The sequence below is a fragment of the Tyto alba genome, unplaced genomic scaffold (assembly GCF_018691265.1).
Source record: "Tyto alba isolate M040663 unplaced genomic scaffold, T.alba_DEE_v4.0 Super-Scaffold_29, whole genome shotgun sequence".
Classification (NCBI taxonomy): Eukaryota; Metazoa; Chordata; class Aves; order Strigiformes; family Tytonidae; genus Tyto; species Tyto alba.
In genome coordinates, this window is record NW_024881303.1 from 3,623,797 (window position 1) to 3,647,420 (window position 23,624).

General features: G+C 55.3%; 1 protein-coding gene across 2 annotated transcripts in view; it reads left to right on the plus strand.

Moving 5' to 3' along the window:
* Positions 1 to 3,768, plus strand: part of LOC116962163 (FERM domain-containing protein 6) — a 37,470-nt gene extending 33,702 nt beyond the window's left edge. For both annotated transcript variants that reach the window (XM_042799266.1, XM_042799265.1), the window contains 5 exons: positions 101 to 275; positions 1,549 to 1,884; positions 2,001 to 2,126; positions 2,842 to 2,933; positions 3,053 to 3,768. In XM_042799266.1, coding sequence (XP_042655200.1) covers positions 101 to 275; positions 1,549 to 1,884; positions 2,001 to 2,126; positions 2,842 to 2,933; positions 3,053 to 3,337 — 1,014 coding nt within the window. In that variant the 3' untranslated portion in view covers positions 3,338 to 3,768. The remainder of the gene's footprint in view (positions 1 to 100; positions 276 to 1,548; positions 1,885 to 2,000; positions 2,127 to 2,841; positions 2,934 to 3,052) is intronic.
* Positions 3,769 to 23,624: the final 19,856 nt, after the last annotated feature.

Below are 23,624 nucleotides of genomic sequence, written 5' to 3' on the forward strand. Positions count from 1 at the left end.
GGTTGCAAGCTGAGCGGGTTAATAGGTGGGCTGCAGCAGGGCTGGGCGACAGCTAGAGTATTTTCCTCTCTGGGGTTGATGTCCCTCCTCTCCCACGTAGGGCAAGAAATTCGAGATCCTGCCAGACGGGCTGCCCTCGGCCAGGAAACTCATTTACTACACGGGCTGCCCGCTGCGCTCCCGCCACCTCCTGCAGCTGCTCAGCAGCAGCCACCGGCTCTACATGAACCTGCAGCCCGTCCTGCGCCAGGTCCGCAAGCTGGAGGAGAATGAGGGTAGGTGTCCAACCCCCCCAAAGTGCAAATCCCACCCATGCCGGGCTCCCACCCGGCTTTTCTGCCTGTACCGGCGCCTGGTCCTTGCGCCCAGCCCTGTGGTTTGGGGGTGGCTGCCCCTGTGTCCCCCCCTTGACGGTGCACCCCGGCCCTGCCTGGCAGACTCTCTCCTGGCTGGGCTGGGTGCCCCCAGACCCGCCCCCCCCCCCCCCCCCCCCCCAGCTGCTTAGGGGTGGGCACAAGCCCTGCTGGGGTCCCTGACGGCCCAGTTCCTCAGTGCAGTGCTTCCCAGTGCCCCGCAGCCCATCCCCAAGCTCAGAAAGCCCTTGTGCAAACATAAGATCTTCCTCCTCATCTTCCTCTTACCCTTCCTCCTCATCATCTTTTTCCTCCTCCTCCTTATCTTGTTCCTCTTCCTCATCTTCATCCTTCTTTTTTTTTTCCTTCTCCCTTCCCTCCTTTCCCACATTCTCTTATCCTTCCTCCTCATCTTCTTCTTCCTCCTCCTTATCTTGTTCCTCTTCCTCATCTTCATCCTTCTTTTTTTTTTCCTTCTCCCTTCCCTCCTTTCCCACATTCTCTTATCCTTCCTCCTCATCTTCTTCTTCCTCCTCCTTATCTTGTTCCTCTTCCTCATCTTCATCCTTCTTTTTTTTTTCCTTCTCCCTTCCCTCCTTTCCCACATTCTCTTATCCTTCCTCCTCATCTTCTTCTTCCTTCTCCTTATCTTGTTCCTCTTCCTCATCTTCATCCCTCTTTTTTTTTTTCCTTTTCCTTTCCCTCCTTTCCCACATTCTCTTATCCTTCCTCCTCATCTTCTTCTTCCTCCTCCTTATCTTCTTCCTCTTCCTCACCTTCATCCTTCTTTTTTTTTTTCTTCCTCTTCTCCCTCCTCTTCTTCCTCCTCCTCCTCCTCTTCTTCCTCCTCCTCCTCCTCTTCTTCCTCCTCCTCCTCCTCTTCTTCCTCCTATTCCTTCTCTTCTTCCTCTTCCTCCTCCTCTTCTGCCTCTTCCTCTTCTTCCTCCTCTTTTGCCTTTTCCTTCCTCCTCTTCCTTTGGAGGGACAGGCAGCACAGCACAGGGCACAGCGAGTTTGAGGCTCCCCGCCCCACCATCCCCAAATGCCACCGGGTTTTCTCGGTGCCCCTGGGTGCCCTTGGGTGCTGGGGGGTGGGTGCCCTGCCCTTCCCAGGGTGGCCAGGGCACCCCAAGGGGGGGGGGGGGGGTCGGAGTGCAGGCTGCCGCGCGCCGACGCCGTGCTGCTGGCCTCTCAGAGAAGAAGCAGTACCGCGAGTCCTACATCAGCGACACCCTGGACCTGGACATGGAGCAGCTGGAGAAGCGCTCGCGGGCCAGCGGCAGCAGCGCCGGCAGCATCCGGCACAAACGCCTCTCCCGGCACTCCACCGCCAGCCACGGCAGCTCCCACACCTCGGGCATCGAGAGCGACCCCAAAGCCAGGGAGATGGGGCCCGAGGACGGCTTCTCCGGCGCCGGTGCCCATCGCAAGCTGAAGACTTGCAGCTCCATGACCAGCCACGGCAGCTCCCACACCTCCGGGGTGGAGAGCGGTGGGAAGGACCGGCTGGAGGAGGATTCCCAGGACGATGGTGAGACGCCAGCTGAGCGTGGGGCTTCCCAGCTTGGGCTTCAGCGGGTCGTTGGGGTCGGAGGGTGCTCTGCAGGTGCACGCCAGCGGCTTGTCCCACCTTCTCCTCGCCTGCAGAAATCGAGATGCTGGTGGATGACCCCCGGGAGCTGGAGCAGGCCGGCGAGATGGAGGTGAGCCCCGACATGTGCGTCTACATCACGGAGGACATGCTGCTGTCGCGCAAGTTCAACGGGCACTCGGGTAAGGAGGTGGCCGCTTTTATTTCCAATTCTCCAACGGAAGTCACAGCTTTGTGTTCGGCAGAGTGAAATCAGCCCGAGGTGTCCATTTGGGATGGTGGGAAAAACCGCTCGCCCAGTGGGTTGAAGAAGAGACGGGGTACATTTGGTGAAGCTATAAAAAGAAGGGGTCGCCCAGGAAAGGTGCAGGTTTTTGTTGGAGCAGGGTGGATACATCAGGGGTGTGTGCCCAGGCACCCCAGGTTATTTGGAGATGCCGGGGGACGGTGGCAGAAGCTGCCCACGGGCGATGGACATAATTTTGGCTGTGTTCTCAATCCCTGGCCTCTGCTCTCCTTTTCGTGACAACCCCTCTCTTGTTTCCATGAGCACGGGTGCTGTTATCACATATGTGAGCCTGGCTTCTCCAGAGCTGTACTTTCACCCAGAGAGTCACCTGCTTTTTCTGGATCCGTGCTGGGCGCTACTGGGAGGTCTCTGGGGTGCCAGGTTCCCTGGGGTTGGCTTTGGATGCCATTTTGGTGCAGATTTGGGATGCTTTCTAGGTAAAGCTGGTTGCAAGTAGAGCCGCTGGGGTGAAGGCACCCCATGGAGCTGAGGGTGCCTTCACCCCAAAGCAAGAGCAAGCCCCCAGGGGCGGCGAGCACAGATCCCAAGAGAGCTGAGAAGCCTCAAAAGAACGTTTGCACCCTCCTCTTCCTCTCTCCTCCACGCAGGGCTTATCGTGAAAGAGATCAGCTCCTCCACCTCCAGCTCCTCGGAGACGGTGGTGAAGCTGCGGGGCCAGAGCACCGACTCCTTACCCCAGGTACGTGGTGCTGGTGGAGCTTTGGTGAAACCCAAAGCCCTGCTGACACTTGGGGTTTGGGTTTCCCTGACCCCTTTGGCTCCCTGGTGGGTCCTGAGCTTCCTTTTTGCTTCGCCCAGACGACGTGCAGGAAACCGAAGACGTCGACGGACCGGCACAGCCTGAGCCTGGATGACATTCGGCTCTACCAGAAGGACTTCTTGCAGTTGGCCAACCTCTGCCAGGACACGGCCCAGAGCTACACCTTCGGCTGTGCCCACGGGCTGGAGGAGGAAGGGCTCTACTGCAACGGCTGCTTGGCCCAGCAGTGCATCAACATCCAGGAGACCTTCCCCGTCAAAAGAACCAGCAAATACTTCTCGCTGGATCTCACCCACGATGAAGTCCCCGAGTTTGTCGTCTGAGGGCCGCGGCGGGGCAGGACCGGCTGCCCGCCCTCGGCGGGGGGAGGCCGGGGCTCCCTGCCCTGTGTTGGGGGTCAACAACGCTGCCTTTCCCCTGCGCCCCTCCTTGCAAACCGAGGCCGTGGAAACCATCGCGCTCGGAGGGTCGCCCCGACGGTTGGGCGGGATGGAGACCCCCCCCCCCCCCCCGGGCATGGCGGAGTCCCGCCGGCGGTCCCCCGGCATCCCTTCTCCTCCGGATGAGTTTATGCTGGACACAAGCTGTCTTATTTCGACTGGGAGAAGCACGACTCGTTCGAGCTGGCAGAAGCCAAGCCGTGTTTTCTCATTGCCTCGTGGCAAGGTGGCCTCCTCTCCTCCTTGCCCCCATCCTCAGCGCTGCCGGGCGGCTCCGGCGGTGGCTTGGTGGCAACCGACGCCGGAGGGAAAGTGCCAGATTCTTGTGTTCAAGTCAAGCCAAAGAAATGTAAATACCCTAAAGGCCAGTATGGGGAGGGAGAATTAAGCAATAACCAGCCGGGGATCTCCGGGCACGGGTGATGTACCGTGGAGGAGGACACGGCCAGTGGCTGCGGGGACAGAGCATCAACCCAGTTCTTCCAAAAACACGTGCTGGAGGTCAGACCAGAGCGGTCCCAGTGTGGCGACTGGTGGCTGGGAGCTCTCGGAGCCGTTTGCAGCTTGGTTTTTTCCTTTTTTTTTTTTTTTTTTTAAATTTTTTTTTGAGAGAGAAAAATCCCCAAACCAAAAACAAACAAACAAACAAACAAACCCACCCAAGAAAATCGGAAGCAAAGGAGAATGAAAAAGAATAAGTCACCTGTAAGGATATTGCAATAATGCATCCCAAACTTTGACTAGATAGAGATTTACATATATAAATATATCAAGGTATGTATGTTTATATATGTCTGGATCTTATAGACCCATTTGCATTTTACTTCTGCTCTAAAATACCTTTTATATAAAAGATCTGCCTCTCTTCTTCAGTGAACCATATAAACAATCATATTTTTTTTTCTGAGCACTAAGGTGAGAAAATAGACTTTCCTCTCAAGAAGAATATGTATGCAACTGCGTTGTAAGTGTGGCTCTTCCCGGTGCAGTCTCCGTTGTATTTTACCAAGGCTTTTCATGTGTCTTTAAGTCTCTTACAGTTTGAATAGTTCTGCTAAAGGATGATGGTGATGTGCTAGAAAAATCCAAGGGCAGCTTCAGAGCGTGTCCTAGGGAAGCTAATCTGCCCAGGTGTAATATCTGCCATCGGTGCTGGAGGGTAAAGCATTACAGCAGCTAACGTTCACAGCACAATGCCTTTTTAGTCGATATTTTTAATTAGAATTTAGCTATTGACAGCCAAAGTTTTGCCATATTTGATATACCACCTTTTTTTAACTGGAAACTTTTCTTAGAAAGAAAAAAAAAAATATTTTATAAATAAGCACAATCTTATTTTTATAAGAAATGTTGGGGGAGGGAGCTGAGAAGGGGGAACTGGTACCAAAAGCAAAGGAGCGTAGCTACTGGCACCGTGCAAAAAAGCCTCAGTGTTATAATGTGGGAGCTGGGAGGGGGAGCAGCGGGCGCTGTGTCCCCAACCCAGAGCTGGATCCCCCCCCCGGCACGAGGGCCGGGACGTTGGATATTATGGGAAGATAATGGAGGTAGCCTGACGCTGGCAGGGCGACCAGGAGGCTGGTGGCCCCTAAAGCTTCTCTTTACATCCCCTAAACCCACCCAGCTGGAGGGGTGCTGCCTGGGGCTCAGGGCTATGTGCACCACTCTGGTTTTGGGGGGACCCCAGCAAACACCCCAAAAGCCTCTCTTGGGGGCACCACACCCCAGGCTGGGATGCTGGGGTTTGCTAGCATCAGCCCGCTCCAGCCCCCGCCATCCCCAGCCAGGGGATTGGTGTGAGCACCAGCAACCGTGCTGGAACCACACGGGCTGCTACGGGCAGGAAAATCCCCTAAATTCATCCCCAGCCTCATTTTTGTTTTTTTTTTGTTTTTTTCCCCCCCGCCCTGTGCCAGCCCCTGCGAGGCAGCAGGGCCGCAGAGCCCAGTTTGGAGGGGGGGGGTCCTGCTGGCACCCTCCTCAGCCAGTGAGCCCTGTGTGCCCTCCATGGGGGGGACCCTCACCCTCTGCTCTGCAGAAACACAGACGGAGCAAAAGGGTAAATTGTGTAAAGAAATGCTTGACGCTGTTCAGAAAGCAATCCCGGGGAGGGGGGGTGTGTGTGTGTGCAGCTAGACCGGGGCCTCTCCATTTCTTACCCCCCACACCCAGTTTATCCCACAGCTGAGCTGGGACAGCAGCAGCCCAGCAAGTGGGAGCTGGGATGGGGGGGGACGGGGGGGACACACAGAGGTGCCATTTATTCCGCAGGTGGCCGGGGTGGCCGCGCGGGGGACGGGGTGGCCGTGCCCGCCTGCTCCCCCTGCAATAATGAGCTATCTGTCTGCACGAACGAAATAGTCCTTTCTGTGAAAGGATCTTCCCGTCAGGGCGATGGGAGAGCCAGTGACTGTGTTGCGAAAGAAAAACGCAAGGAAAACTATACAACAAAAAAAAACCCCGCAGCGAAAATTATTTTGTACCAATGACGTTTGTTGTGTGCCTTTTGCAGTACAGCTGGAAATGACAATAAAGTGACAGTTGTTTGCATTGCTTTGACTCTTTGAAATGCTCCTGGGCTTAAGTCAATGATGAAACACGTATAAATTTAAGAAATGTGTTACGTTGACTGTGCTCTCCGCTCCAGCATCGCTGGGGCAGAGGTTAAGGCAACTCCTGCCTTCAGGTGGTGGGGAATGGATGGGCTGATCCTTTCAATCCTGATTTTTGGTGATTTCTATGAAAGTGGCATCCAGTTTCAGCGCTCCGGCATTGGGCGGGGGGGGACTGCAGGAGCCGTCACCAGGATTAAGCTCCTGAAATAAGTGGGGACAGGGGGGTTGGCCGCAGAAAGGGTTGCAGATGGCAGTGCCTCCTCGCAGCCCTGTGACACCGATGGCTCCGGCCGTGCACCCCAGTGAGCCCCGTGTGGGGTGCTTGGGGTGTCCCCAAACTGTAGGAGCTTGGGGGGGGGGACGAACGACACACTGTGGGGTCTTCTAAACCTTCTTGGTGGCTGCTTGTGGAGCTGGGTGGGCCCAGCAGTCCCAGTGGGAAAGGTGATGGGGGGGGTCAGCGCTGCACGGGGCTGGGGCACCCCCCCCTGCTTGCAGAAAGGGGGTGTCAGCCGGGCTCCAGCATCCCCACGGGCCGCTAGCCCACAGCTCGCTGTGGGGGCCAGGCTGCTGAGCAAGGCGTCGTTTGCTTTTTTTCCTAACGATTCCCCCCCAAAAAACGCTCCCCGGTTTCCAGAGCGGAGAAGCTGGCAGAGCTGCCGCCTCCTCTCGGGAGGATTTCCTGAGGCCCTGCTCTCTGCAAGCACGTGGGCAGGGGAGACTCATTTTTCTTTTCTGAGTTGATGTTTTTGGGTGAAGTGTGTGGATTTTCCAGTGTCCGATAGAGGGTTTGTGCTGGAGCCCTCTCCAACACCCAGGGCCACCCTCCTATTTCCCGTGCCACTAGCGTTAATTAAACTCCTTGGAACGTAATTAGCCAGCTCTTTTCTTCTTGATTTTGTCAGGTTTGCTGACCCTGGCACCTACTTCCTCCAGCCAGGGAAAGCTGTTGTGTAAGGTACTAACAACCACAGCCTTTCCACCTCTCCCTCCCCAATTTTCTGAGCATCTCTTGATCCTCAGCGTATTTATCCTCTCGCACCCAACCCACTCCTGACTGCTGACACACAAGTGGTAGAGAAGGAAGATAAGGGCTGTCTGCTCGCTCTGATGTGATGAGTTCGCCGTCGCGAGCAGCAAAATCCCGATTTCCTGCAGAAGATGTGAAGATGAAGCCCCTGTTGGCCCACGGGGAAGCAGCACCAGTAAAACTTCACCGAGTGGTTTCTCCCAGCACGTGCCACACTAGTGCTGGGACCACTGGGGCCACCTCCACCCCCCAGGAGCCTGGGGCAGCCCCCAGGACCTGCGCTGGAGCCCGCCTTTCCCTCCATCCCTCCCCCAAACACCCTCTGAGAAGGGTGGGGATGGAGACGTGGGGCTGTGCACCTCCGGCGTGGGGTATCCCTGCTGCCCCCCCCTCCCCGGGCACTCTCGGTATCCACGGCGGAGCGGTGCCGGGGAGCATCCTGTGCCTTTTCTACGGGCCCCGAAAATAACTGCACGTTAGCAGCGATTTTCCTTTGTCCTCTAAAAATATCCCTCGTCCTCAGCGAGGCAGGCGCTGACCTTTGGGCAGCCGCAGGTCTCGGCGCCTAATTGCTGATTGCTGCTAATTCCGGACGTTTTGGGGGCAGCTAATTGCCTCATGCAAGGAGGGAGGAGCACGAGGGAGCGAGCGACTTCTGGGAAGGGGGGGCTGCAACGTCTGCTACTAAGTATAGTCTCCAGATTTCATCCTTGGCCTATAAAACCCCTACATTTTCCTAAAACCAGATGTTGAATGGTTTTTTTTTGCACGAGCCTGCAGAGCGTGCCAGCCCTGCTGCCCAGGGGGGACAGAGAGGGGGTTCCCTCCTCCCCATGGGCTGTGTTTAGCAAAGGTTAGTACCCCAGCTACTCTTTTAAACAAATCCTCCTCCGTTTGAAGGCATTTGATGGCTTGGTTTCCATTGCTCCTTCATCTTGCCACAGGAGAGGCCCCCCGGGAGGGGGGGAAAGGTCCTCCAGTTCCCATCCCAACGTGTCCTCAGGCAGCCTTGCACCCACGCTGGCCTTTTCCCTGGGATGCTCCCCGGTGCTGGCAGCCCTTCTGCTGCTCTGCCTTAGCATTTCACACATTCGAGCTCTCACAGAAAGCCTGCACTTGGGCCATTTCATCTCCGGTCGCTCCACTTGAGATTTTACATCTCCTGTCACCATTTCGTGGCAGACCAAGAGGTTGAAGACTTGGGATTTGCCAGGCGACAACACACAAATGCCACTTTTACGGAGCCAACTGCAAAATGAACTTTAAAAAGCGAAATATTGCAGTAACATCTTTTTTTTTTTTTTTTTTTTTTAATTTTGCTGCTGGATCTAAACAGGTCATGCTTTCTCCTGCCGTTAAGCAGCAACGGCTGCCCCCAGGCAGGTGCCTCACAGCACATCCTCCTTTTATCAGCCCTTCCAAAACAAGTGCTGCTGGATGGACATACCCTTTGACATCACCCCGATTAGGCACCAACAACTAATTGGTGATAATTACAAAAATACCCTGTGTTCTGGTGTCTCTTTAGGCTGGGGACCTTCTGCACCCTGTAATTATCACCGGATGCAACGTTTTTATTTAAGGCAGCATCGCACATCCCCTGCGTTGTGTTTGGGGGTCAGTGGCTCAATGTATTTTGGGGGGGGGGGGTGATGGCTCTGCCAGCCCCAGCCCCGTGCTGGGTGCTGCCTGGGAGGGGTGCCAGGGCCCTGGGGGGGCTGCTGTGGGTGGCCTTTGTGGGTGCTGGGGTGACGGGCGTGCCAGGGCCGAGCTCCTGCACCCCGCTCGCAGGGCAGCGAAGGAAATCAGTCACCGAGCGTTGCTGTGGAAACGGGAGGGGAAACCCAGTTTATGGCAGCCAGCGCCTCTCTGCCAGGAACCCCGCAGAGCTCGGCCAGCGGAGGGGTGACACGCAAGCCCCCCCCCTCCCCCCCCCCCACCCCCCGTCCCCCACTGCCACGCTTCGTGGGATACCCCCTGCTTACCACCCCCGGGGAGCTGCACCCCACAGCCCTACCCAGGGAACACATTAACGTACTTTTAACGTATATGTGTAACACGGGGCTGTGAGCCCTTGCAGAGAGCGGATTTGAAGGGTGAGCCACGAGCACCCAGCTGGGCTGGCTGCGGAAGTTTTGGGGTGCAGATGGAGGAGAGGAAAAGGCCGCCTTATAAAAACCCAAGCCTCTGAAACCTTCCGCTTGAAACCCTAAAAACTTGGCATGTGGGCTCCCGTTGATTAAAAAGAAAATACGAACTACTGAGTGCTGGGTGTTTCCCTGCGCTGTGCCTCGGAGGGGCAGGTTGGTATCTTTTCAGCTGGGAAGGGCTTGAGGGGGCAGGGGGTGCTGGGGTGGGGGGCTGTGTCGGTCAGGATGCCCCACACCGGGGCAGAGGTGTGAGAGTTGCGGGGTTTGGGGGGGCTCAGGGGGGCTGATCCAGGCATGGGGCATTTGGAGCTTTGAGGGAGGATATGAGAGAGGGCAGGGATGGGTGCAGGGGGGGCTGTGGGTGCAGGAGTGGGTGGGTGGGGTGCAGGGTGTGTGACAGAAGTCAGGGGACGTTGTGGGGTGCAGGATGGGTGCGGGGGGGGGTGTGGGGTGCGGGATGGGGGTACAGTGGGTGGGGTGGGTGTGAGGGCGTGGGGTTGGTATGTGCCATGTGTGGGGTGCAGGTGCAGGGTGTGGGATGGGTGCCGGGGGGGGGGGGGGGGAGGTGGGGTGCAGGGTGTGGGATGGGGTGCAGGGTGTGGGATGGGGGTACAGTGGGTGGGGTGGGTGTGAGGGTCGTGGGGCTGGTATGTGCCACGTGTGGGGTGCAAGTGCAGGGTGTGGGATGGGTGTGGTGTGTGGGGGGGTGGGTGGGTGGGTGGGGGGAGGTGGGGTGCAGGGTGTGGGATGGGGGTTACAGTGGGTGGGGTGGGTGTGAGGGCCGTGGGGTTGGTATGTGCCACGTGTGGGGTGCAGGGTCGGGGGGGTTGGGGAACAAGGAGGAGGGACGGGGCCAGGAGCCAGGACAGGGACATGGCAGAGACGGGGCGGGGGGGGGGGCGGAACAGAGGCAGGGTGAGGGGCAGGAGGCAGCGGGGTCTGGAGAAAAGCGATCTGCAAAAGCCGGGGGATCGGAGAGGAGAGCAGCAGCAGCAGGAGAAGGAGGAGGAGGAGGAGAGGGAGAAGAAGAAGGAGGAGGAGGAGGAGGAGGAGGAGGAAGTCGGGGCCGAGCCGCTTCCTGTAGGCTGAGGGATGAGCGCAGACAAAGCTGGGTGGGGACTCGCCGCTCGGGGCTGGTGCTGACCCCCCCCGCCCGCCTCCGTCCATCCCTCCCTCCTTCCAGCCCTCCGTCCACCCAGCCTTCTGTCCGTCCGTCCATCCGTCCATCCGTCCGTCCCGCCGCCGCCCGCCCCGCGGGGGACTCGGGGCAGCACCTCCCGCCTCCAGGTACCGCCGGACACACGGAGGGGAGGGCGTGGGCGTGGGGGGGGGGGGGGGGGAGCCCGGATTGGGGGGGGCACTGGGAGCGCTGGGGCACACTGGGACTGGGCAGGGCGATCCCCAGCCCGCTGCCGGTAACCCTCCGTGAGCGCCCAAATCAGCAAAAAATCCGCCCCCCCGCCCGGGGAACAATCCCCGCATCACCCCTAGCCCACGCTGGCCGCCCCACGGGGACCCCACAGTCGCGGGGGGCGATGGCACCTGCGGGGAGGAGGCGCGGGGGCGGCTGCCGGGGCTGGGAGCCGGGGGAAAGGTACCTCGCACAAAGAGTTCAGTCTCCCCAACAAAGGTTTAATTTAGAGGGTTTGATCCTCAGTTAATCAACGGATTTGCCATCACAGGGAAAGGCTTTTCCCGTGGATGAATGAGACGTAGTGTTCTTTCTTGCTTTATTTCTTTTTTTTTTTTTTTTCTCCCTGGGAAGGAAGGGTGAGACTTTCCCAACCCCAAATCCCAGCAGGAACCTCAGCTGGGCTGGGTCTGCCTCCAGCCTGGCTTGGCGGCGGGGGGGGGGGGGGTGGGGGGGGATGGATTTGGGGGTGATGGCCACACAGGTGGAGAAGCGCCCCACGCCCCACCCCGCCATCCCCACGGCAGCGGCCCTCTCCCCATCATTTCCATCAAAATCCTTATTTTTCCCAGCGGTGGTTTGTGAGGCGAGCGCTTCGGGAAAAGTAACCCTGGGAAAATCGCCAGTCAGCCGGGAAGATGGGCTCGGGAAACCCGCTCCAGGGCCCACTTGCCCCAGCGGGAGGGGAATCCAGCAAAAAAACTTTCGCCTTCTTGCCTCCCCGGTGGAAAATGGATTTGTATTTAAGGAAAATCTTGAAGCACAGCGATTTCCACCCCCCCCCCCCCCATTACTAATGAGTTACTAATGAACTTAAAGCCGGCTACCCCAAAGGGCGGTGACTGGGAGCACTTATTATCTGCCACTGCTGTACCTGCTGCCTGCAGGGCAGGGGTTTGCTGCAGGTCCGGTAGGTTATTTATTTTTATTGCCCTATTTCCCTCTGGGCCCCCAAATTTCCTAATAACCATCACCAGAGAGCCCGTGCTTCCTGGCCATGGGAGGGAAAGGGGCCGGGGCCGTGCGGATGGCAGCGGCACGTACCCTGGCAGCAGGCTGGGGCCAGGCATGGAGGATTTTTCCTTATAACTGGATTTTCCTGAATGCAGCTGGAGCATGCGATTTTAATCCTCTTTTCTACCATATGGCCGCTGGCTGGGTTGAAATATGACTCAATTAATTATTGCCAGGAAAGCCCCGGGGTGAAGCCTTTCTCCAGAAGGATGTTTCGAGGTGCTCCTGGGGTTATAACGGGGCCTTTCTCACCCTGTGCTGTGGGATATGGGGGCTTGTGGCTCAGCCCCAGCTCCCCGTGAGACCAGGCATCGGCCATGCCGCTCCCTCGGCACCAGTTTTGGTGCTTTTTTTTTTGGCTTTTTCAGCCTTGCAATTGCTTGCAAGAGGAAGCAGGGGCTGCTGCTGGGGCTGTGCCACTGGCTGCTCACCTGCGACACGAGTTTGGCGGTCTCAGCATCGCTCGGATGACAGCTGGAGTCAGCCTGACCTCTGAAACAGGGTATCCTCAGCTCGGAGGGGGGGACGCACAGGTCCCCCCGTTGCTGTCATGGTACCTGTACATGCCCATTGTCTCCCCCAAATTCCCCAGGAGCAGCCAGCTTTGCTCCCAGCAGTGCACGTACCGGCGTTAAGGATGCTCATTGCATTTTCTCCAGGTTCCTTGCAGTCTTGAGCTGGCGGTGGCCCCGCGGGGCACGTTTGGCTTGATCATTTTCCACCGGGGAAATCTTAGCCCACTCACAGCACGGGGGGTTACTGAGACCAGGAGCAGGCAATCGCAGCAGGGCGCATGGTGACATTCCCACGGGTAGATGGCTGTGAACTGGTGATGAAGCTTTATTATTATTATTATTATCATTATTATTATTATTATTATTATTATTATTATTATTATTATTATCATTATTATTATTATTATTATTATTTATTTTATTATTGTATTATTTTTAACCCCTTTGCCACCCTGAGCTGGGGCATCCGCGAGCAAAAAATGCCCTAAAAATGCAAACTTTGCAAGGGTGGGCAATGCGTTCCCACCCAGCGGCCCCGCAGATGCGGATGCGCCCGCTGAGCTTCCCGTGCTTTGGCCTCCGAACGGCGGCGGCCGAGGCTCCACTTCTCCTTTTGAAACCCGGTGAGTCACCGAAGGAGGACGGCCAGGCGCCGGCGCAGGCTGTTACCATAGTAATTAGGGCTGGCGAGCTGGCGCCGGAGCCCCGTGGACCCCCCCGCCCCCAAAAAGCGCTGCCTGGGGGGCAGCCATGCCTCTCCGTCCCGCGTGTCGGTGCCGGGATGCTCGAGGCCGGCACGCTCGTGACACGTGTGCTGCCGCCGGGGACCACGGGGCCGTGCCGCCTGCTCCCTCCCGCTGGCCCCTTGCCCCGTTTTGGGTTGGGAATAAGGGGCTCGCCCTGGGAAAAGCACCGGTTTTGGCATGAGTTGCATCAGTTCTCAGCGTGACTTCTCCTCCAAGCATTTCGGTCCTGCGCCCGGAGCGCTCACAGCTGGTGCAGAAGCAGGAGGAACAAGCGGAGGGATTAGAGTGGGTTTTCAATTTTTCTTGCTTTTCAGACTCGCTGTTTCTCGCTCAGCTGCTTTGTGGGGTGGCAGCTGGGGGGGAGGGATGGGATGAAAGGCAGAGGGGGATGCTAGTGGGGTGCACAGTGGTTCATTGGCAAGGGGATTTTTGTGCTTGCCCTTGCACAAATTTATTGCTTGCTCATTTCCAGTGGGGCTTCAGCCCTTCCTCATCCATATTTTCCCCTTCTGCAACACGTGTGGCGCAAACCCTCCCAAAACGGGTCCCCTTAAAGCACAGGAGCAGGCTTGCTCCCCCCTCTAAACTCATGGAGAGAAGTGAAAGGGGGGGGGGGGGGTGTGTGGGTGTGTGTGTGCTCCTGCTTCTGCTGCTCGTGGGGGAGCGCGTGATGGCTGCGGGGGAACGCAGGCTGTCTCTCCTGGCTTTCCGCACACGCTTGGCACGAGCCGTTTGGCACTCGCCCCGTTTAGAGGCAGGTCTGAGCCGGGGAGAAAGACGGGCTCCAGCTGCCGGGAGGACACGGATTTGGCTCCTTGGAGAAGTAAGGCTTGCTCCAAAACCCATCCGGAGTCGCCGGGATGGTGTCGGTTGTGTTGGACGCAGCCATGCTGAGGCTGAGGTCTAAACACCTCCTGCATTTCATGTAGGCATGATGGGCTTCGAATACCAAACCCAATTTTTCACAGGCTCAGTGGAAAAAAAAAAAAAAAAAAACCAAAAAAAACCCAAAACAAAACCAACCCTGAAATGGCACTGTACCAAACCTTAAAAAAATTACCACCTTGCTCTTCGCATACAGTTGAGAAACCCTGACAATTCCTGGGCAGCAGCTGCACCAGGACCTGCTTATCCTACCAAACACAATTAGTTTTCACCTTATCTCGTCCTTCCCTTGCTTTTCACACAGCAATTTTCTTCCCCTGTTGTCTGTCATCATCGTTGGAACTCGGGTTAATTAGTTTATCCAGGGGAAGGTCCAGGTGTTGCTGGATTGTGGTCAGCAGGTACCAGCATCACGGAGAGGTCTCCGGTGGTGGGTGATGCTTTTGTCTGGCATCCAAAAGCCAGCTGAGCCGCAGGTGGTTATTCTCAAGGGGGCTGCTGTGAACCCCAAAGTGCTGTACCCGGTGTGGCAGGGCACCCCAGGACCCTGTGCGGGGTGGAGGCACTACTGCAGCAGATAAACTCCTTTAGTTGAGTCAGTATCTTGGTTTAACAGGTTTATCTTCCTCTCCTGAGGGCTTTGGGAAGGAAAGTTGGCTCTGTCCCTCTTGTGATACTCCCTACCAGCGGCTCTCCTGGATGGGAAGGTCCCAGCTGGGCAGATAGAGCAATCTGAGTGCAAAAGAGCAGCCTTGTCCAAGCCCTGGGGATCCCAAGCATCAGTGCTCCTTCCTAAACCGCCCGAGATCCCACCAAAGGGGACAAAACCCCCGGCACAGCGTGGGATATTCCCACTGTGTTGCTGGTTTTACCCCTCGCTGCTCAGCATCCCTCCTCCTGCTACCTACAGCATCCTCCCGACCGGGGCAGCTGGACCGCAGCCCCGGCGCCTGGCTGCTGCCTCCCTGAGCTGCCTGTGCCCATCCCCATGGGCAGAGCCACCGGCTGCAGCGGGGGACCACGGGGACATCGGTGCCCCGTGCCACCGCCGGCACCTCGGGTGATGGAAGATGCCCGGAGTAAGTCGGTGCTGCGAAACCCCCTTCCTCCACCTGCCCGCGTGGGAGCAGCTCAGCAGCCCCGGCGCTCCCCTGGCTGGCACCTCGGGGAAAATAATGCCAGGGTTCGGGTGGGTTTGTGTGCTAATTATAGTCAGGTCGTTTCTCTGTGCCAGCCCTGCTGCGTTAGGAAACCCGCGCTCCCCGGCGACAGCGCAGCCAGGGATGGATCTTGCAGCCGGATCGGTCCCCGCAGCATCCCCGGCACGGCCCTGCACCTCCTCGGGGCTCGAGCGGAGGAGGGCTGCACCAGTGGTTTGGGTTTTATGTCAAGTCGCAGCGAGTGCCAGCGTCCCTCCAACGCCGGGCTTGTGCGAGGGCAGGATTTGTGCTAACACTGACACCCAGGTTTGCTGACACTCCTTTAAATAAAAATTTTTTTTCTTGGCTGATTTGCCAGTAAGCAAATGCGGCTTTGAGTCCTTGCCGCCAGGGAAAAGCAGTGGTCGTGGTGGGACAGGCAGGGTGTCCCCTGTGCACCCACCGGGACACGAAGGAGCCGTGTTTTCTCCCTCGCCTGCTCCCATCTGAGCTGTGTCCCAGGGGAGACGGGGCTGAAGCTGGATGAAGCGCAGGAGCATTTAACCTGTGGCAGCATCCAGGGGAGCACGGCCAGGCGTCCGAGAGTCAGAGCCTGAGGTGTGATCCCCTTAAGTGGGGATGCTGAAGGGACACTTCAGGCTTTGGTCGTCTTAACCCCCCTCCCCATAACTGTGAATTCCTGCAGATTGAGTGTGTTGAGAGTGTTGTTCAGTAGGTTTAGAGGAGTTGTGCTTTTGGGGCCATTTTTGGATAGGAAAGCACCAGTCTGTGGCAGATGCGAGATGCTCGGTATTGATGTAATTCCTTTTTGGTCCCGGTGTCTTTGGTTTTGCTTTGGGGTAGGTCCGGTGAGGGGAGGGGAGCAGGATAGAGAAGGTCTTGAGAGTCAGGGAACGGATCTCGAATGCGACAGGGGTGCCAGAAACGTGTCTTCATGATCCCGCTGTCACCAGGGGATGCCAGGACAGTGCCAGTGTGTCCCTGCTTCTAGCAGGCATCATCGTTACAGCTTCATTATGTTTACAGCCATGATGCCCAGTTTGGGGTAGAGCTGGGGTGAGGAGCACCCCCAAGACGAGCTTTGGGCTCTGGGCTTGTCCCTCTCCTTCCTCGACAGCATCAGGTGGGTTTGGGTTTTCCAAAGGGCTGACCCCAAACTGGAGAGCTGCGGCATACCTGCCATGGCCTCAATCCTGCCGTGGGGCTGGGCTGGATTGTCCCAAACCTCCCCCAGGGTGAGTTACCCATCACCCGGGGGGGCTGAGAAGAGCGGATGGTGATTGCCAGCCAAGTCGGTGGGGGGTGGGCTGGGGCTCCAGCTTGCTCTCCCTGCTGCCGTCAGCAGGAGGAAGGCGACATGGGAGCCATTTCAAGGAAAAAAAAAAAAAATCACCTTGCTAGAGTTTATTCTCCATTTCATTGCGTTTCTTCTCAACCAGACTTTGGAGGAGGAACAAGAGGGTGTCAGGGGTGCAGGAGAGTAACTAAGCATCCATCGTCTGCTCGTGGGGTTGGGCTGTGCCTGCAGAGAGCCCTGGGCCATGTCTGCAGGGGACACTGCGGGTAGCAGAAGTATGGGGGATGAGCTGGAGACCACCTTCTCCCCCACTGCTTCTTGTGGTTTCACATCTGCAGACACCATTCTGACGGGGATTAGTGTGTCTGCAGAGATCTTCTCAGGTCAATATGGTGTTAGTGGCTCCTTAGGTATGGGCTGCGTCCAGGCTGTTGAGGTTTATGGCTTTGGGGGAAGGTTGAAGGTCCCCGGAGGTCCCTGTGCACTCATGGAGCTCAAGGGCACCATCTCACTGCATCACTGCTCCCCAGCCCTCCTGCCAGATCCTGTTTGCATTTCACCTCTGGAAAGGGTCATCTCAGATGGAGGGACACCAAGACCTTGGTCTGAGTCTCCTGAGGACCAAAGCAACAGGAGAAATTCTCGGTGCCCATTTTTCTAAGACGTTATGGGGGCGCAGGCAGCCCTAGTGCTCATACCTGTTAGGAGGGGGATTATGATGGGTGTTTCCTCTCTGCAGCTGTGGGAAGCCCTGAACTGTGGCCTGAATGTACTGGGAGCTGCACAAAGCTCCTTACCCTCGAGGTGAACAGACTCAATCTTTAGCTGCTTGGTTGTAAAACCTTGTGACACTTCCTGCTCTTCTATCTGACAAAACCAGCCCTCTCGTGATCTCCATAAAGCTTGTCTCGAGTGGAGCTGTGCTGTTTGCTGCTCTGACCACAGCCGCTGATGGGAGGTGTCTCGGGCTGGCGCTTCCCCTCCACCCCCCAGTGAGGCTCTCGTGAAGCCTGAGCTGCTGCAGGACAGCAGATCCTTTGTGGGATGTGTCCTCCTCCTTGGGGTCCCAGCGGAGGTGCAGAAAACATCTGACCATCGCATTTGCACAGTGGAGGCTTCCTCACCCGGCCACCCTTGTGCGAGGAGGTTGGGTTCTGTCTTCACGGTGGTGGGTTTTGACTTCCTTACCTGCTCTGGAGGATGTTCCATTGGCATGTCGTGCAGTTTTAACTCACTTGCGTTGTGATGGCTCCAAGGGCTTCGTTTGCTTCTATCGGCTCTTGAATTTGACCCATTTTGGCAGGAGCTGGATGAAGAGCATGGAGAGATGGTTACCTCTCCGTGACAGCCTGAGTGGGGGTAACCTTTGCTGTGAAGGTGTGTTATGGAAGAAGTCTCCAGCTGTGGTTTTGGCTTCCACCAGGCTGGGATGTGTAGTCCCAAGAGCTGGTGGAGAGCTGCTCGAGGATTTGTGCCACCTCCCCTTAATTTTCATGTTGTTTTCTGGATCCCTCAGGCACTTTCCAGTGAGCAAACAGGGATTTCAGAGATTTCAGTAATTAACCAGCACGGTCATTGACTCATTTAGGTTGGAAGGGGCCTCTGGAGGTCTCTGTCCCACCTCCTGTTCAAAGCAGGGCCAATGCCATGGGCAGATCAGTGCTGTCCCCATGGACATCGTATGATCCAGGTGGGTCCAGGAACCCCCCAGGGCGTCATGCAGAAACGTGGCCAGAGGTCTCCTCCACATCTCTGTGTGCCTTCTTGGGGACTTCCTACCTCTCACTGAGTCTGCAGTGGTTTTGGGCCCTTAGGGGGTTCATCAGCCATCCCCAACCTTTAAACCTATTCGGGTCTCTTCTAATTAGTCTTCAGGGCTGTGTCCGCTGCTGGAGCAGCTCTGCTCACGCTGGAAAGCGCCCAAGCTGAGGTCTCTCACCTTGGATGGGAAAGTGTTGAACGTTGACCAGGTCTGGTGGAGTCCGTCGGTTCGTGAAGGACCTTGCAGAGAGGCAGAGGTCTGGTGGCTCTGCCGTGGGGCCAGAGCTCCGGCGTGCCCTGAGGGCAGCGTTTCAGAAGGGCTTCAGGTTCAATTATTCAAGTCACGCTGACCTGATTGCGCTTCATCCCTTGTATTTTTAATATCACGGAGACGTGATGGTGTTTGTGCGGTGCTTGCAGGGCTGGTACCATCAAAATACATTGCATTATTATCAGTTGATTTAATATAATTGCTGCTCAGCCTTACATCCTCGCTTGGGGGGTTTGTATTTGTGTCCGGTGCTTCCCTTACTCCCCAGCTAATGCTGGCGGGGGGGACGTGCCAGGGGGGAATAAAAGATTATTTTAATGCAGCAACCCAGGCTTATGGTTGGGGTATAAGCAGCAAATAAGGGAGGTGTTGATTTATTTATTATTGTGTCTTTAAAGCCTAAATCTAAGCCCTGTGTAAGTGTTTCTGTTAATTGATGTAACAGTTAGACTGGCTTTGAATCAATGCTGCTCCCTCCATCCTACCTGGAACTGAAACCTGGCCCCGCAAAGAACAGCAGCCTTCATCGATTTTCATAGCTCACGCTGGAAAAATATCGAAATCAACTGTACAGCCCCGTGCTGAGGTTTCCCAGCAGCCAGGTAGGCAGGGAAAGGCGCTTGCCCTTGGAAATCAGCTCACAGAGCGGCAGGGCCCAGACACAGTGGCTCTGGCTTGTTGGCAGAAGGATTAAAGCTCTGGGAGGGGGTATGGGGGGGGGGATAAATGAAGCACGTGGGGCCCATGGCATGGCCAGGATGGATTGATCTCCAGCACAGGAGATATCAATGCACAGGAGAGAGAGCGAGCTGGCAGAGGCAATGCAGTCTTGTGCTGCTTAATCCACGGGTTGCAGTTCCTTTGGCTTTGATTTTTTTTTCCTTTTTTTTTTATTTTTGCAATGCTTGATATCGCAAGTATAAAAACACCACCCAGGCTAGCAGCTCTGGGGTGGCTTTCTCCTCCCGTCTGCGTAATATCAGTGTTTGCTGAGCATGTGTCATTTCACAGTATAGCCAGAATAACGCGTGGTGGGAAAAGCAGGGCCGTTGACTCAGCAGGAACATGGCAAGGATGCTTTGCCTGCATTTTAAGGGGAAAACAGACCGGTTCAGGGATTTGGACTCCATGGGAAAACCAAGATACTGTATACGGAGGTTAGTAACCGATGAGCACGCTGGAGAGGGGGTGAGGATGGACACGGGCTCGGCAAGCGCGGGGAATAGCGTGGGAAAGGCTCCGAGGGCACAGCTCAGGAGAGAAAAGCAAATTTTGCTGTTTTGCAAAAGCATCGTGGTCAGGAGAAATGCAGGTGGGTCAGGACTTCAGCAAAGGGAAGCTGCTGAGCCCACGGCCGCGGTGCTGCCGCCTCTCGATCCCCCTCCATGTCCCTGTCCCAATTCTGCCACCACGGCCGTGGCCTCCTCCCCTCACCACATCGGGAAGGACCCAGGTGTACTCGCTGCCCCCATAACCAGGTCCTACTTTAGACCAAAATGCATTAGGTTATGGGAAAGAAAGAGGCAGCAGTGGGCCGCAGAAGTTAAATTTAATTGAGATAATATGGGTCAGCTCACCGACTGAGGACGGAGGAGCAACCTACTTCTCCCCAGCCAGCCCAGCTAACCCGGTTTGCAGCACTGACAGGGCTCTGCTGCATCCCTGCCCACATCCCTGCCCACATCCCTGCCCACATCCCTGCCGTAGACTGTCAACTTGGAGAAAACCCCTGGTAGCCTCAAGTTTGCCAGCGGGGAAATTGCAGGCCATGAAATGTCAGAGGCAGTACAAGCCACAATAAAAATTACTTTTCAAAGTTATTGATTGTGAAATACAGAAAAGCACGGGGTTGTTGTTTTTTTTTTTTTTTTTTTTCTTTTTTTTTCCCCAGAAAACCTGCTAAAATCGCCCACGTTTAGTGGTGATGCTCCACCTGCAGCTTGGGATCTGGCCATCAGCAATGCTTTACTCATTTAATGGGTATCTTAGTGTGACAGCTTTGTAGTGAAACCTTTGCAGGGTAACTGTAGCTGCAAGATGCAGGGGTTTGCCCCACACCCGTCCCTAAAGCATACCCAATCTCAGACAGTAATTACAAAGCTCTCCCATTTCCATGTGGTACACCCGCTATTTGAGTAGTGGCTCTAAAGGCACCAGCTCTGGATGCTGTGAAAAACCTGAAAAAGAGATCATAAAGGCAAAAAAAAAAACCTCCCAGCCTTGCTGCTTTGATGGCAGGGATAGGAAGAGAAATACCAGGAGGCAGCACCCAGGCTTTGCTCTACTATAACAGATAGGCTGTGACCTGTTTGCTGTATTTGAAGCTTGAAATAGAGCCTTATGAGTAATGTGGTTCAGGTGCTTATCACTAATTAATTAATTCTTTGTGTGGTGGATACCTAATTAAAGCAGTCTAAGGTAATTCCTGGCGGGGCTTAAAACTAATGGGATGGATAACAGGGTTGTTTCTTTGCTGAGGTAACTTGTTGGGTGATTCCCAGTGGCTGGAAAGGATTATTAGGCTTTGTGTGAGTGTTACTTAAAATAAAATTCTAATATAGGTTTGATTCGGGTAAAATCATCAGAGAATGATTTCTCATGGCAATGATTTCTGCAGCTGAGGGCTTCATATGCTGCAGAAGTTATTTAGGAGGAAAGGCGAGGCTCTTGCGTCGTAAGCTGAAGGAGCAGGTTTGGGTTTATTTTAGCCGGGCTGCAAAATGCTCTGCAGAAGGATGAGCCCAGCAGCTGGCACCATGGCAGGAGCTACTGCAAAATCCACATGCTCCTTCCGATTTCCTGGTGTCACGGGAAGTTTGCCTCTTAAAAATGGCGTTTTAGCCAAATCAGCGCAACAGTTCCTTCGGGGTGGCTGTACCCCCCATCCCATGAGCAGGCGGTTGGTATAACACAGTGGGCCTTGAGTTCTGGGTGATTTTGCCTGAGGCTCAGGTGGGTTGTCCCTTTGGGAGCTGCATTGACACAGCCAAATACCCAAATCCTCTTGCAAATGTGCAGGGCTCCCTCCTTCCCTTCGCTTTCAAACCTCATTTCACACCTTCCCCTAAAGGTCTTTATCTTGACCCTGGCAAGCAGGATGTCAAAAACTGAAACCCAAGAATGGATCTGTTAATTAACATGAAATAACAGCTCTTGGCTGCTTCCCTTAATTAAGGGTCAGGAGTTCAGAGCTGTATGAACAGATGTTGAACTCCTTTTCCTGGTACAGGAGCTTGTTGCTTCCTTGGCAGCTTGAACCATCTCTCTTCTTACTGGGACAAGGGCAGGGAGCTGGGACCTGGGATTTCTGAGCAAGGGTGTACAAAGAATTTATTTCAGAGTCAATTTGAGTTGTTTTGGGGAAGGAACCAAGAAGAGAAAGTATTGAGAAATCATAGGTATGTCTAATTAAAGAGCGATTTTGGTTTTGTAGAGGTTTCTCCATGGGAAAAAAAGAGCTTTTTTTTGAGGTTTTTGATTATTTTCTGGCCAGGTGGGAGGTGATGTGTTTCTAGACCTAGAGTCTCCTTTCAGCAGAAAGTTTTGCCGCGTGAAGCAAGGGTTACCTAGCCTGCAGCCACTTGATCCGTAGGAAACAGGTTTCATGGAGTGGATTTTGGTAGTCAAGAGATGATCAGGGTTTCAGCGGAAAAATTTTATTTGATTCATTCGTGCTTTTACTGTACAGTTGCTGCTCCATCGGTGCATGGGTTTGGTAGAGCTGGGGTATCACCAGCTGCCCCTGACATGGTTATATCGGGGTCACTCCAGCCTGGAAGAGTCATACTCGTGGAAAGTATTTTGCCAGGCTGAGAATAATCCTGAGGAAGGGGTTTGCTGTGTTCTGTAGGGTGGCTACAGCGCATATAGAAAGGAAACTAGTCTTTCCTTGGCTGTTGCTTGCAATAGAAATGCAAAATAATATACTTAAGTATTTTCAAGGATATCTACATAGTGTTTTAGCTGATGTTAAAAGGTCCATCGGCCAGCCTGTAGATAGTGCCATGACCTCCAGCGTGGGAGAAACTGCAGACCTGTGATGCCCCGAGGCTCAGCAGCCACTTTTCCAAGGGTTTTGTGGCTCTGACGGGGAGAAATCCAGGTGTCAGGCTGGAGGGAGGATGTGGGAGCACAGGGGAGCCCAGCACATCGGCGGAGGGGGAAGGAGGGCGAGAGCTCTGCTGTGGGGGCTGCAGGCACATGGGGAGGGGAGGTCTGCACTGGTGGGCGATGGTCGGGGGGGGTCCCACCAGCTCGTCTTCCAAAAAACACCCAAGGACCCGGGGTGAAGTGTGAGCTGTCTGTACATCCCTCCTCAGCACTTCTCCTCTCTGCCCGATTCCCTTCTTCTCTTTTCTGTATTTACTGGACTGTTTGTGCTAGAAGACACTTTGTCTATCCAGGGGACTCCAAAGACTGTGGAGATGTCTCCATCTTCCAGCTCGATGAGGAGGTTGGGGACACCCTAGGCAGCACAGGTTACCACTTTGCAGGAGGCAGCTGATGGGGGTTTTCTGAGAAACCCTGGTTTTCCGTGGAGCACTGGTGGTTTTGGGGAATTTCCGAAGCTGCGTGTTCTTCTCTCAGGCAATTTCATAAAAATAAAATTCAAGCAACTGAGAGCATTAGTGTTTTTTTAAAATCTGGGTAAGATGAAGTCTAATTGCAGCTGAACAGGGAGCAGCCGTGTCCTTTACTGCCAGGGTTTTGCTGCAAGCCTGCCTGGGGATTTGCAGGGCGGAGGCTCGTGGCATTCCCACTCCCCTGCTCACATGCACTGCAGCGAGCCTTCAGTCTCCTGTTGACTTCTAGGTGTGTTTTAACATTTCGTTAAATTAAAAAAAAACAAAAAAACAAACAAACAAACAAAACCCCCACACCAACCAACCAACCAAAACAAACAAAAACCCCCCCAACACTTAAATCCTTTTCATTTTTGGTGAAGTGCAGTGGTGACGTTGCTCAGCCCCGGTGGGACCAGAATTGGAGCCTGTGCTTCAACCTTCTGCAGGAGAGCTCAAAAGGGCGATGCTGGGGATGGCGTGATGGATGCGTGCCCTTATCTGTCTCTTCTGGCGTGTCACCCCAAACCGTGACAGCCAAGCCTTTTTCTTTCTGTGCTACAGCATAAGTAGATAGCCAGGAGCCCGGCTGTCCCCCCTGGGCAGGCATTGCCCCCCCTTTGTCCCGGAGGCATCGCCACGAACGTGCGTGGGTGTGGAGAGCACGACGAGGGGCCGAGCGGAGGTCAGAAGTGAGTCGGCAAAAATGTGGGCACTTTTAATCTGGATGAAAACTCAGGCCGTGGGAAAAGG